At 42.4% G+C, this 14840-nt stretch overlaps 1 protein-coding gene across 3 annotated transcripts in view; it reads left to right on the forward strand.

Moving 5' to 3' along the window:
* ITSN1 (intersectin 1) overlaps nucleotides 1–14840 on the forward strand; it is a 174132-nt gene that overhangs the window by 25967 nt on the left and 133325 nt on the right. For all 3 annotated transcript variants that reach the window (XM_025206536.1, XM_025206535.1, XM_014520847.2), the window contains exon 2: nucleotides 7295–7354. In XM_025206536.1, the coding sequence (XP_025062321.1) occupies nucleotides 7327–7354 (28 nt within the window). In that variant the 5' untranslated portion in view covers nucleotides 7295–7326. The remainder of the gene's footprint in view (nucleotides 1–7294; nucleotides 7355–14840) is intronic.

Here is a 14840-nt window from a genome sequence, read left to right on the forward strand (position 1 = left end):
ACAGGTGTTTTACTGGCAAGCATTTCATCCTTAGCTTGTGGTGTGTGGAGGATACACACTTCTGCCCTTTCAATTTTTAAAAAACTTTTTTTAATAATAAAGGTTTAAAAATAACTTAATTACAAAGTCTCTCTCATTCCGTAAACTCCATATATATGCCTACTAAGAGTAAATTCTCATAATTCTATTTTCCCACACAGATACACGCTCATTTTTAGTGTAGAATGTTACTAGCATAGACTGGCTTCCTGTCAAGATAACACATCAGTGACCCATTTGTACATAAATGGTGTGGGCACATGTAATAGTTGAACTGCTGCAAAATATCACTGACTGGGAACGAGTTCACAATTGTGTGAAGTGCTGTGGTCTGTCATCTGGTGGGAGCATGTATCCAACCCAGCATGTCTTGAAATGGACAAGGGAATGGGGGACCCAAGGGCTGGGTAACCCTGTGGCTGGGAGAATTTTCTGTTTTTTCCCTTCCCTTCTAAACATGAGTTCAGTAAACTTCAATAGCCTCCAAATGACCAACATCAGAAGTGCGCTTGCTCGACTTGGGAGAAGGAGGTACTTGAACCCATGTGCTTTTGAGCAACCTAAGGCTCGGGTGGGTTTGATGAGAGCGTACGGTTGAATAGGGAGTAAACACACAGCTGGTTGTTAGGAAGAGGGTTTTTTTTTAATAAACAATGTAAGGGAGCTCATTGATAAATGGTGCCAACAAAAGGAAAAAAACGGGGTGGGGAGGGGAACAGTAGAGTCCTGGCTACACAACATAGTGGTCAATTGTAGCAGGAGGGGAGGAGCAATGCAATGTGGGATGTCTGGAAGACTGACCTGACCCATGTCCCAGAATATTTATTTATTTATTTATTTATTAGATTTATAGCGAGGGACCTATCATATACATGATTTCATGGAAATTGTGTAATTGGCAGTCTCCCGTGAAATAGCTGGTTCTCTATGAAAAAACCGCGGGTAACCGGCTATGTTCTAAAAGCCGGGAAAGAGCTGTCTCCTAGAAGGGTGGAGGAAAGGGGAAGGGAGCAAAGAGGAGAAGGAAAAAAGGCAAACTGCCATTTCCTGAAGTGGGGGTGAAGGTGGGGGAAGAGAGAGGTGGGAAAAGTTCCCATCTCTTTGTCTCCAGAAGCAGGGCAAGGAGCAGGGAAAAGCCCGCCAAAAGTCCCCTTCTCCTGAAGTGGGGGGGATGACAGCCTGAGCGGAGCAAATCGGTAATTGCTCAGTAATTATTGCCCTCTGCTCCCTGAAGAGAGAGAATTACTGAATTAACAAGCCAGGAAGCTCCAGCTAGGGCTTTCAATTGATGCCTGGGAGGGGTAGGACTTTCAGCACCCCATTCCCAAGCAGAGACGTGGGGGGCCCCTGCTTTGCTCCACCTTCAAAATGGCAGCCCTAGCTGTGATATGGCTGTGAAATCGGGGAGTGCTGGCTGTGTTACAGCTGTGTAATCAGCAGCCGGGGCCTGTGAATTTGGTAGGTCCCTATTTATAGCCCATCCTATCCAAAAGCTACAAACAACCCCAAACCTGAAAACTTCAAGTTTCTCCCTCCTCCCACAACCACTTCATCCCTGCCTAAACCCCCAATACAAGCAAACCCTCTCACCAATCCCAACTACACCGCTCAATTGTTGATCACATCTGGATACAAGAAACCTCTTTCAACTTACCACCCCGACTCTCCATTCTCCACCACCCTGTCTTGACCCCAAGGACAATTTCTCGTCTTCTGCTCTTCTCCAATGTCCCTTCCAAACTTCCACTCCTTCTGCCACAGGCTGGGGCTGTCACCTTCTCCTCAGAAAGCACGCCTAACTCCTTCCCCTCCTCCTACCAAATGCAACACTAAATTCCAAAAAACAGTACAAAATAAAGATGCTCCATTTCAGCCCTGTACACTGCCAAAAGGCAACATCAAAGGGTGCCCATCAACATTGCCACCCTCAGTTACTGCCTAGGGGCATTGACCCAAGGAGTCCTGCTGGCTCTGTGGAGCCTGCAGGCTGGCCACATCCTACTCTCTCCTTTGGGTGGCTGGGATGGTGCCTGGGCTGGGACCAGTGACGGTAGCTGTTCTTCAGTTCAGGGGTGGAATACTTGGTGTCCGCATGTAACATTGAACCAGTTTAGAGAGAGACTTCATTTTCAAGGTACACTTTTGAACTTTGCCATCTCTAAACCAGTTTAACAGGCCAGTTTAACAGACATACGTCTGTCTGCTTCAGTTTTAAACTACATTCAAACTGGTCTAAGCGTTGAGTGTCTCCATGCCCATGGCCAGTTTAACAGACATACGTCTGTCTGCTTCAGTTTTAAACTACATTCAAACTGGTCTAAGCGTTGAGTGTCTCCATGCCCACAGACTGATCAACAATTGTCTGTGTGTTCTATAATAGCTATTGTACTTTGAATTCACAAAGCGCCTTAATTAGAATGAATTATCAAGTGCAGACAAGAATAAAAGAAAAAGTGCAGACAAGCTCTCAGTTCCTGTTTCATAGTTTCATAGTTTGTAGGGTCGGAAGGGACCTGAGCAGATCATCGAGTCCGCCCCCCTGCCATGGCAGGAAAGAGTACTGGGGTCAAATGCCCCCAGCAAGGTGTTCATCTAGCCTCCTCTTAAAGACCCCCAGGGTAGGAGCCAGCACCACTTCTCTTGGAAGTTGGTTCCAGGTCCTAGCCGCCCTGACTGTGAAGTAGCGCTTCCTGATGTCTAGTCTAAATCTACCCTCTGCCAGCTTGTGACCGTTATTTCTAGTCAACCTGGTAGTGCTTGAGGGAACAGGGACTCCCCCAAGGCCTGCTGGTCCCCCCTGACTAGTTTGTAACAGGCCACTAGATCCCCCCCTCAGCCTTCTCTTGTGGAGGCTGAACAGGTTCAGGACCCTTAGCCTCTCCTCGTAGGGCCTCCCCCGCTGCCCCCTGATCATGCGGGTGGCCCTCCTCTGGACCCTCTCAATGCTGTCCACATCCCTCCTGAAGTGCGGCGCCCAGAACTGGACACAGTACTCCAACTGTAGCCTGACCAGTGCTGCATAGAGGGGGAGGATCACCTCCTTGGACCTGCTTGAGATGCCTCTGTGGACGCATGACAAGGTGCGGTTGGCCTTCCTGACCACGTCCCCACACTGTTGGCCCATGTTCATTTTGGCATCAATAATGACTCCAAGATCCTTTTCTGCCTCTGCACTGACAAGAAGGGAGTTCCCAGCCTGTAGGTATGCTGCTGGTTCTTCCTCCCCAGGTGCAGCTCCTTGCACTTGTCAGTGTTGAAACCCATCCTGTTCTCATCCGCCCACCACTGTAACCTGTCTAGGTCCGATTGCAGCCTATTCCTCCCTTCTAGCATGCCCACATCCCCCCCTGCATTTAAGGGTTTTGGGTCATCAAGGGGGCACATCAAGGGGGCACAAGGAGCTATGGAGGTAGTTTTGGCTGCATGTGGCTTTGCTGCAAGGATGGGGGAGTATGAAGAGAATGTGGGGAGATAAGGTGTTGCTGGGTATATTTCTGAATAGGCACAAGGATATGGTTTGGGAGGAAGAACCTGGACAGAGAAAAGCAAGGCATTTTCTCATAAATACAACCCCCCAAAACTTGAAATACTGAATCAAAACTTGTGGCAGAGGTGATATCTTTTATTAGATCAACTAGATATTTGCAAAAAAAAATTATTTGCAAGCTTTCAGGCACAGGCATTCTTCATCAGGCATAGGAGATTGCAAAGACGGTAAATGTTCTCCTGGGTAGAGATGAAAATTCATATTTCACAGGAGAGCTGAAGGTGTGGTAAAGTCAGTCTCCTCTCAGTAGACATCCTTCCTGCAAACTTTTTCTTCATAGTGTAAACGTCTTAAGCAGAGATGGAATTGAATCTTCAGGCTGTTTCTGTTAACTGATTCACTGTGGGTGATGTGAGGTGAAAATGTATGTAACTGAAGCCACACGCATCTGCAGATTATTGATTAATGCCCATGTGCTTTCATTGGAATGTGATTTATGGAAGTGCCCGCACGGACATGTCTAAGAAAATAAATATGTTCTGATGCTAGGTAAAAATGGTAGAAGAAATATGTAGCGACAAATTTCATGTGAACCCCTAGACTGCATGTTTTAAAGTGTATATGCACAATTTTATGGAGTTGAGAGTGAAATTTGTTCTGAATAGTTTTACTAGTCAGGACAAATGGATTGTGTCACCCTGCATATTTTAGGTAAATGTCCTTTATTGTTTGTACATTAAGTCACATATATGTCAGCAGGACTTGACCAAAGAGAACTTTATTTGACTTTTTGGGGCAAATTGGGGAGGCATGGGGGAGAGTGACATAGGGGAAGGGAAAAGAAAAAGAAACAAATAAGCGAGAAGGACTGGTCCAGAATTCTTTATTGCTCTTCTCACAATATTCTAACTTAAAATGTCACGATCATTTGACACTTTCAAATAAATACCAGCTTGTCTAGTAATGTTTATAAATTCTGTACTGGAATAATTTGATTATGGAAAGTCTCTTTTTCTTTTCCACCTTAAGATTGTAAAATTAAATTGTAAAATGAAATTCGGTTCTTGAGTGCTTACTTTTCCTTAAAATCCTATTAAAATATAAGATAAAGTCTTAATAGAATGGATTATGCTAGACATTTAGTGAATACGTAGAACATAGTTTCTGCCTCAAAATGCTTGTTATCTAAAAGATTCTTTAAAAAACAACCCTGCCCCCTCCAAACTCATTGTTATAAGGCTATTCGAACTCTGACTCCTTAGCTTGAACAAACATTATTCATGCTTTTTGAATATAAAAGAACACTGAGCTGTTGGGCCCAGCTTGCATTCCCAGTCAGATCTCCATAGGTCCCTAGCATCTCCTGGGATGTAAAATCAAATTACTCTTCATAATAGATAAGCGTTGTACTGACAGTGATCAGCAGACTTAAATTACTGTGTCTTTCTCTGGTATGTTGATCTTTCTCTCCCTTTGTTTACCTCCCATTGAATCTTTTGGTATGTCTGTCTGTCTTTAGTCTAATTTTTTCCAATCTCTCAAGTTTACTTTCTACTTCCCTCATTTGTGTCTCTTCAAGACACTTTTCTTCTGTGCCTCTTGCTAATGACTAATATCTCTCTCTCTTTCTGTCCACTACCCTTTCACTGCCATTCTCTCTTCCGCTTGGTATGGTTTTTATGCATTCCTCAGCATCCAGCTGGTGACTAGTCATGAGACTTACTTTGGTGCATACAATGTAGGAGTGATAAGCTACTTCTTCCTGTGGAGTTCCTGAACTCTACATAAGAGATTGTTTTCCCTTAAATGGCTGAACTTGCAAGCCCTGTTCTGACCCAATAATCATAATCCTTGATTTTTTTTTTTAAACTTGTGAAATGTGAGTAGGTGAATGAATTGTTGAATTGCATTTTTGTTCATTTTTTATTCTGATTCTCTCTCTTATCAAGTCTGGTCTTCCGTTCTCTCTGACTCTCCTCCTCTCCTGTCTCTTCTTTTCCTACTGCATTCCTTGGGGGGTTTTTCCACAGTCCCACATGGTAAGCGTTTGGGGGCAGGAGTTCATCTTTCTTCCTATTACATTTAACATTTTAAACAAGTAGAATTTTTGATGACACTCTCATGCTGCAACATGTCTATGTAAGTAGTTACTGGAAGACATTGGACTGGAAGCTGTGTTATCATTTGCTGATAGTTTTAGAAAGTAAAACTACAATAATAAGCGGGGGTAGATTAAGTGATCATTGAACAGTTGCAATGGTTAAAGTGCTAATTCCTGAAGGTTTGAAAGCCTTTGAGAAAATGACCGTTGCTAACAGAATGGTTAAATGGTAAAACCTGTGTTGGATTATGACCTCATGGAATTTCTTTATGTTAGCTGCTATGACTTCAGGTTTCTTGGCTAATGACTAGAATCCATTCTATCTCATGTACAAAACTTTGCCTGCAGTTTGAAAGGAGAATTCAGAATAATGCAGTATTTCTGGAATGAGACAAATATGGTAGTAAAATGATTTATCTGAGAAAGTGATCTGTCACATCTTGTCAGTTTCTTTTCTTGCTCCCCAAATTACAATTAAGTAGGAAGTCTGGTTTTCATGACATTGATTACTGTAATAGTAGCAAAGTATTTTCTCTGCAGTGACGGTAGTGGTATGCCATGTATGCAGTAGATTTAGGCATGTGCAATCAGAATATCATGGAGGTTTAGAAGAACACTGGGGAAATCAGACAAAAGAAAACTCATGTGGCTTAATGCAGTTTTCTCAGCCCTTTTTGTTTGTTTTCTTAAATGATTTTGATAAATTTCTGCTGCAACTTAAGTAGCCTAAACTATTCTCCTTTCAATTCTGTTTTCTTTTGCTTTTCTTCTGTTACCTGGAATACATGAGTGGTATCTAGTAGGACAGGAGGCTGTTCTTTCATTGTTTTGTGGCTCTGACACTGGCCATTGTCCTGTGGCTCAGACAGTTCATGTCACTTCTTGTGTGGAATAAGAAAAATGACCCTTTAAAAAATTCCAAAAAACCTGGGGCGTAGTTTTAATTTGAAAACAGAAATTGTATTTAACACATTTAATGTATGTATGGTTGTCCCACTCTAATGCATTTTGCCTGTAATATTCCCTTTAGAATTGTGGTGCCAGCAATTTAGCCTGTGCTATTGTTGAGTACATTTTTAACAGAATAACAAGCATTATTTGCACTTTAGTCGCCATTTTTCCTTATGCTTTTTATACAACCGTGAAAGGATACTAGATGAGCAAGACAGTGAAGTTTATGGGTTCTTTGTTAAACAAAAGTTAAAAATAAAAATGGGATTCTTTCATCAACTGTGGTCTTGGAGGATCATCCCATGCACTTGAATAGGAGCAGAGCAGTCATGCTCAGTGGAAGGAATGTAGTTTGAGGAACATGGTGTTTGCTTTTCCTAAAATCTTGTCTGTTGTATGGCTGATTTAACTCCATTTCTTACTACATCACTGTTCTATTATAAATGAAGGTAATTTGCTCTTGTGGATATGTTTGGTACACAAGTGAAAGCAAATGTCAGAAATGTGTAGGATAATAATAAATAATTATACATTAATTTCTCCCTTAGTAATCATTTTCCTTAATGTTTTACAATTATACAGTCTCCCATCTTAGTTTCCCTTATTTTTTACATAGTAACTGAGCATGTAACTCTAGAGGTAATAGTTGTTTAAAATGGAAGTTATATTATGTCATGAAAATCTGTTTATATTACTCTGCTCTCTTTCTGTTCCAGGCCTCCATTAGCAAGCTAAAAGTGACTGAACCATGGCTCAGTTTCCAACACCTTTTGGGGGTAAGTTGTTTATGCAGAGGATGTGTAATTTTTTTCTGTTTTTTGGATTAACTCAGAAAAATTACGTTCCTTTCAAAATATGTTTTATACCAAAATGTTTATAAAACATACTAATCTAGCAGGAGTATCCAGCTCTACTCCTAGTACTATGTAGCTCCTGTAGAATCAGTAAAGAAGACATATAAAACTGAGAAGAAATGCATTCACTCAGAACCTAGTTAACTGAAGAACTTCTACAGTTTTCCTTTGTGGCAAGGTCCCCATAGATCCATTTACAATTGATCTTTTAGCCTAATTGCAGCTTCAGGGCAAAACCAGGCCTGTCAGTCACTTACAGAAAGACAGTTACTGCATCCCCTGAAGTTCCCTCCAGTTTATTGCTCCTCAGTGGGTACATCTACATGTGCAAATAATCTTGAATAAATCACTTGAAAGTAAACTGTCTCGGGCACATGTCTACACATGCAGGGCCCTGGGAGCAGGCCCAAAGGGCAGGAAGTCAGCTGGGGTCATAGGATCCCAGCAAGATAAGCATCCAGCTTCATCTTGAAGGTGTTCAATGAAGGCGCTTGAACCACCTCCGGTGGCAGGCTGTTCCAGACCTTGGGGGCTCGGACAGTAAAGAAATTCTTCCTTATGTCCAACCTGAAACGATCTTGAAGTAGTTTGTGACCATTCGACCTCGTCATCCCTTGGGGCGCTCTGGTGAACAAACGTTCCCCCAGATGCTGGTGGTCACCCCTGATAAACTTGTAGGTGGCCATCAGATCACCCCTGAGCCTGCGCTTTTTCAGGCTAAAGAGCCCCAGGGCTCTCAGCCTGTCATCGTAGGGTCTGCTTCCCTGACCTCTGATCATGCGCGTGGCTCTTCTCTGGACTCTCTCAAGCTTCTCCACATCCTTTTTGAATTGTGGAGCCCAAAACTGGACACAGTACTCCAGCTGCGGCCTCACTAAGGCCGAGTACAGGGGGAGAATGACATCCCGGGATTTGCTTGAGAAGCATCTATGGATGCAAGCCAGCGTTTTGGTCGCTTTACTAGCCGCCGCATCGCATTGCAGGCTCATGTTCATCTTGTGGTCAATGATGACCCCCAAGTCTCTTTCTTGCATAGTGCTAGCCAACATAGCACTGCCGAGCCTATAAGGATGCTGCGGGTTTTTTTCCCCAAGGTGGAGAACCTTGCATTTATCGGCATTGAACACCATCAGATTCTCATCCGCCAACTTGCTGAGCCTGTCCAGGTCAGCCTGGATAACCTGCCTGTCTTCTGGTGTGGATGCTTTGCCCCAAAGTTTGGTGTCATCTCCCAGTGCCAGCCCTGCAACCGTACCCATGTACCCCCTTCCTGTGTCTCGCATACTCCCAGGGGTATGCATACTGTGGAGTTGGTGCTGGGAGATAAGGATATCCCAGCCCGGGCCCCACGACTGCAGGACTTGAGTTGGGAGATCCTTTACTCCCAGTCCTGGCCCCATGATCGTGGTGCAGGGGCTTTGGAGCTCCCTGCTGCTGGGCCAGGGGGACATTGTCCAGACCCAGGCTCCAGTGGTGGAGCCTGCCCTGGAAGCAGACAGTTCCAAGGGGCAGGAAGCAATCTCCTGCCCCTCTGCTGCCTGGCTGGCTGGGAGCACATTTGCTCCTGGTCAGACATCTACATGTACACTACATGCAGTAAGTAATCTCGAGTAAATTCTCTACTTGCATTTGCAGGTAACAAATTTACTTGTGGTTAGAGCCACTTACAGAGCAGTAAGCATCTTCATGTATAGCATTACTCCGCAGTAGAGCATCTCATGTAGACATGCCCAGTGACTGCTGAGTCAGGCATTTCCTAAGGGTATTCCAAAGCCAGTTTAATTTTTATTTTTGGCTTCTCCTTCAGCATATGCTTTGGAATAAAGAGAGGGAGACATTAGCTCAGGCCATGTCCACATGTGCAATAACGCAGTTTAGTTAATGCACTTAAGTCTAGTACCTCCATTGTGTGGCACTAGGAAAATGCACATTGGCCTGTCATAATGCGCAATAACTAAAGAGCATGGACATTTATAGACATGAATTGTCTGCTCTGACGCGCCGGACCTCTGCTCCACAGGCGAGCTGATGTGCCTAGTATTGCATTGCACGCATTTATATAAATGGTAAAATGCATGTCAGCACTGATAAAATGGTGGCAGTGCGCTTTTGAACTAAAACACCTTTGATGTGTTTTAGTTCAAAAGTGCACTCCCACCATTTTCTCAGTGATGACGTGCATTTCGCCATTTATACAAATGTATGTGCCACAGCGCTGGGTGGTTTTAAAAGCGCCTGGTGCTGTAGCGCAAACATGTATACAAATGCCCCATGGTTTTTTATGACACAATGCACATTAAAATAGGCTAATGCACATTAAAGTGCACATGTAGACTGCCCCTTCAGAGTTAAATGCTTATCTTTCCTCTCTTCCACCCTCCAAGACCTCCTTCCCTCCTCTTCATAAGACCAGAAGGTTCTTCATAGTATACCAGTTTTAGCTTGGTAGAGGTACAAAATAAATAGGTGTTTGCTCATCAAGAACTCAGTATTTTCAGTGGAGGAAGACACCCCTGATAGCATGGCTGCCTGACTATTCAGGCCCTACATGTGCAACAGAACCTACTAATACAAAATTCCATCAACACCCGTCTGCAGAGAAGAGACTGCTAACGCGGTGTTCTGGAGTGAGTCTTTACCACTCACTTTCATATTTACCCTTTTCTACAACTCCTTTAGCAAGTCTCTCTGAGCCTTTCAGGAGGTTTCACTTTTGTGTCAGACTGACAAAAGTATGTAGTACATGCATTCCTGGGAAACCGCGCATAACTTGAATTTGCATAAAGGGAACCCACTTTACAATGTAACAAATAGGGATACATTCCAAGACCTTGACTGTACTGACCCTCAGACCCATTTTTACCACTTTTACAAGACAATTCGATACTCACCAGCAACAGACAGTTAGAGATAAGCTAGCGGGATGCTTAGAAGCCATAATGGGGGTGGCAACTACAGAAATGCATGTTGCAGACAGTGAGCAAGGAACATAGTTCCACACAGGAGACTATATTTTGGCGTGTGTCACTCCCACAATGCACCTCACAAAGCAGCTGGCTGCGGGCTTCCACCACATCGATTACATAAAAGTGAATTTGCCTCGGATATAACGAATTTTTGGTATAAAAACGGTCATCACATAAGAGCGAATTCGTACACAACCTGCATAAAGCGAGGGGAAGCCTATATATTTGGTCCTGAATAGCCAGTTATTTTGATGCTTGTTGGACTCACTTTTGGTCTCGATTTTAATTTTCTAGATGCATGCTGAGCTCTAGTGTCCAATTTAAATGAAACCATTTTTCCTTGTACTTTCACTGTCAAAATCAAGTCCCTCTCATTGATTTTGCTTGGTTTTGCCATATCTGTGAAATTATCCTAGTGTGCTGTCAACTGTAATCATTCGGGATTTTTCTGTTTGGGATCTGCAACACCTGGCAAAATGGTTTCTCTTATGGTAGTTAAAACAGAGCTTTCTAAATGCAGCACAGTGTTTGAGGCTATGTTGCCTTCCACACTTGGTACATGCCTGCTTATTTGCTTTCTTTCCCTTTAATGCTCTCCATGTTAATTGAATATTGTACCCTGTGAGGTGCTTCTTACTAGTGGAAAGTTGCACCCTGTGAGGTGGCTTTTTCTGGTCACATGCTTTCATGCCTTCTACATGGATGACCCCCTTTTGGTGCATTTAGCTCTGCAGTCTGAGCCTTCAGTTTCTGCTGCCCTGCACATTTAGACAGTCTTTTCAAGGGGCAAGTCTTCCTAATGCAGTAGTCTTTGTTGTATTGCAGTGTCAGGATTGCCAAAAATAATCTTATCACTAATCAGAGATTCTGTCAAGTTCCCGAAAACACAGTTCTTAGGGGTTTTTTTTACTTCAGTAACATACTGATCTATACTTTGTTTGCACATCAAACTCTGTGCCTTTCAAGGGTCTTATTCTTTTTTGGCATGGGGTATTCCTCAAATAAGGACAGTATTAAATTTCATTTAATATTTGACCTTTTGCAAATGTAAAGGTGTTATAAACAGCCATAGCTTCCTCTCCTGCAATGTGTAAGAAAACAAATTATTTGACTTTGTCACTTTTTGCTTCTGCCCCTGTGGCTGCTAGGTACCACTTCAACCTTTGTCTGAACACTCTCCAGTTCCCTGCTATATTTCCCAATACTAGAAGGGCAGATAGAGGTTGGAGCACTTCCACGACCAGCTATCCTTTTCCTTAGATTATAATTGTGCAGAAGGATCCCTTAGAGGCCCTTGTCATTCCACATGTCTGAGTTACTCCACTTGCTCTCAGTTTCCAACTTCTTTTTCAGTTTGGATTTCAAATTCTTTCAAATTCTTTATCATTAACTACATTTGACAACATCACTGGGTGATCACCGGGTTCAGGAAATACAGGCATAGGAGGAATAAGAAGAACTACCAACAAACTTTAATCATGGAGCCGTAAGCAACCTCCCCAGACCCTATGTCTCTTTCTCTCTCTCACATACTGACTAGCTAGCTAGGTGCTAACTCAAAACCGTCTCCCAATTCCAACACAGAAAGTGCCTTCACATACTACTACTATAAGAAGTGTGCCTACCAGAAGTGGGTGGACAGATTTACAGCATACTTCTGTTCTCAAGCCAAAAATTGCTTGAATTTAGTGTTTTTTTTTTCTGGGATGTAAGGGCTGAGGACATTTGTTTCTATTTTATACAGCCATATGAGTTGTTGGTACTTCTGATCCTACAATGGGACAAATCAGTTTCTAGATGTCTTAATGATACAAGGGGGAGAGAGCATGGAAAGCTGAGACTATTTAGAATCATTAGAAAAATAATTTTTCTACCCCAGCTCCAGGAGTCTGTCCTCTGTTGCCTTCATTTTTCCCAGCCAGTCATGTCTGAAATTAGGTTGCTGTTTGGCATGGGGCAGTCTCTTAAGAGCAAAAAGGATGACTATAAAGCTCTGGTCAAATAAGGTGACACTGTGGAGGGGATACCCTTTGGAGCTGTGCAAGAATCAAAGGAACTGCTTTATTCTTTTCCTAGCCTCACAGCCCATGAAAAGTCCACAGCATGAACAAATGGTGCAGTGTGTATTTCCGCCTTCACATATTATACCCCACTCCCTACTGTATTTTCATCATCAAAGAATGAGGGACAAGCAAAACAGGGCCCTATTGGAAATGCCCAGTTAAGTTCCTAATGGAAACTTGTCTTCAAAGCATTCCCATTTTACCATCCTCAGACAGTTCTTATATTTTTGCAGATGGATGGCAGCTTTTTCTTTTCCCAGCTTCAATGATTACCGTTTGATTTTACGTGTGTTCACTGAGTCTCTCTTCATTTATAGTAGCAATAATAATTACTTTACAGAAAAAAACATCATGTAACGTCTTCCTAGGCAGCCTTTTGTGATCAGGATTCTCTACAGAAAGAAAGTAGTAATAGATATCCTAGAGCATCTTGGATTTGGAACAGACACAGACTCACAGTGCCAGGAAAGGAAATCGTAGGCCTACTCTGTGGATGAGTACTATCAGGTGCAAGAAGAATATTACCAAAGGACTAAGACTGTCATAAAAAAACCACATGGTGTCACAGAGAATCTCATTCTTACAGGAGCTTGATGAAAAACTGACCTTCATGTTTCTGTGATCAAATTTACATCCTCACCTGTGTAGAAACTTTAGGTATTCCCTATGTATCTTCTGCTTCTATTACAAGGGGAATATATATCTTCTGCCTGCTGTTGAAAGAATCTAGCTTCACTTGTATTTTCTTCTCCCCTACCTATAAATAGAGAAAATAATGGTAACTTTTCTAGGGCACCTCCTCATTTCAGTTCAGGGAGTACTTATCAGAAAGAGTATTGTATTTGCCCTCTGTAACACAGTTTTTTGGATTGCTTCCCTGACCTCAGATAACAGATCTATTCTGGCTACAAGAGTTAATTGTATTTTCATAACTTGGAAGCATGTGATTTATTGTATTCCACATTGGGTGGGGAAGTTTCAAAGATTCCTATAGCTCTGTGCATCCCTTCCTCCACAAGGATAAACACCAGGATTGGCATGGGGAAAGACTGATGAGCAGGATGGCTGCTCCACCTAGAAATACTTGCTCATAGGTCAGTTTGGGATAGTAACTGCCCTCTTTGAATTAAAAAAAAACAGTAATTCATGATATTCTGCATTCTGTTTATCTAGCTCAAGTGCCTTTCAGTATCTCTCTGTCAAGGCCCCGGATCTGAGGTGGTAAATGATGTCTCTAAGTGCTGGACAAATTTCCTGATATGTCTTCCCACTTTTTCCACTGATGCCCTGGATAGCAAAAGATAGAAACAAGGCAGTAGCAGTGATACTATTCATGCCTTTCTGAGTAACCTACCACTGAATCTTCAGATGTTTCTGTCTCCTAGAAGAGACCTACTATTGCAAGGCCAGTTCTCCATTTGGGGGAATGAGTATTTAGGCCTCCAGTCTTCTCAGGGTGACTGTTTTGGTTGTGTCTCTAAGCGATAAAGCTAAGTCTGTAGTTGCATGTTCAGGAAAGGGATATATTGGATAAATCCCAACAGTAAATGCTACCTTATAATGTTAGCTTTATTCTAACCCTACAAGGTCATACAGCATGACCTTTGAACATCATTCTGTTCCTTGTAGGATGCTGAGCCTTTGCAGGAGATATCATTATTTTGCCTACCTATTAAAATAGGCCTCCTTTTTGGCTACTAGCTCCAGTCAAGTGAGTGTTTTTGTTTTTTAAGTTAGAAGCTTTCTCTAACAAGATTCCAGCATTGCACTTTTAATTTGGACAAGAGAGTCCCACAAACTTCATTGCTTTCATTTCCTAAGAAAATTCAAAAAAGACTCTTTAGTTCAGTCTCAAAGCCTAGTTCTTAGGAGCACTGGCAGTGTACTGCTTATCTAAATTAAGTCAATACCATGTCCTTTCTTCTAGCAGAGGACTTCATCCCACTTTGGTGCTCAGGAGAAGCTAGGCAAGAGAATTCTATGTGGTGCACTTTTGTTTTAGATGTTGTATTTAAAGGATAGTGCTGCGTCTCTCCCAGGGAACATGTAGCTCTGAAAATGTCATTATAACATCTCTGTGGATCTTAGTTCAAAGAGTTAGAATTTATATGTGCTTGCCTAAATATGCCTTTCCTTAAAATAATAAGCTCCACAAACCCTACCTACCCTAGGGATGAATAGATCGTTCACAATAGAAATGGAAATTTTCACCAAAGGATTTGGGTTTATTGTTGTGAGCTGGAATTTACCATGTTCTGTAGTAGGGGGAATTGTCTTTTTCCCCAAGAAGATATCTAGCACAATATATAATTTGTGAATTATCTTAGTTATGGAAGCTATCTCAACTGTAAGGAACTTCAAGAGGCAAGGCTTTCCTGT

Source organism: Alligator sinensis, unplaced genomic scaffold, assembly GCF_000455745.1.
Source record: "Alligator sinensis unplaced genomic scaffold, ASM45574v1 scaffold966_1, whole genome shotgun sequence".
Taxonomy (NCBI): domain Eukaryota; kingdom Metazoa; phylum Chordata; order Crocodylia; family Alligatoridae; genus Alligator; species Alligator sinensis.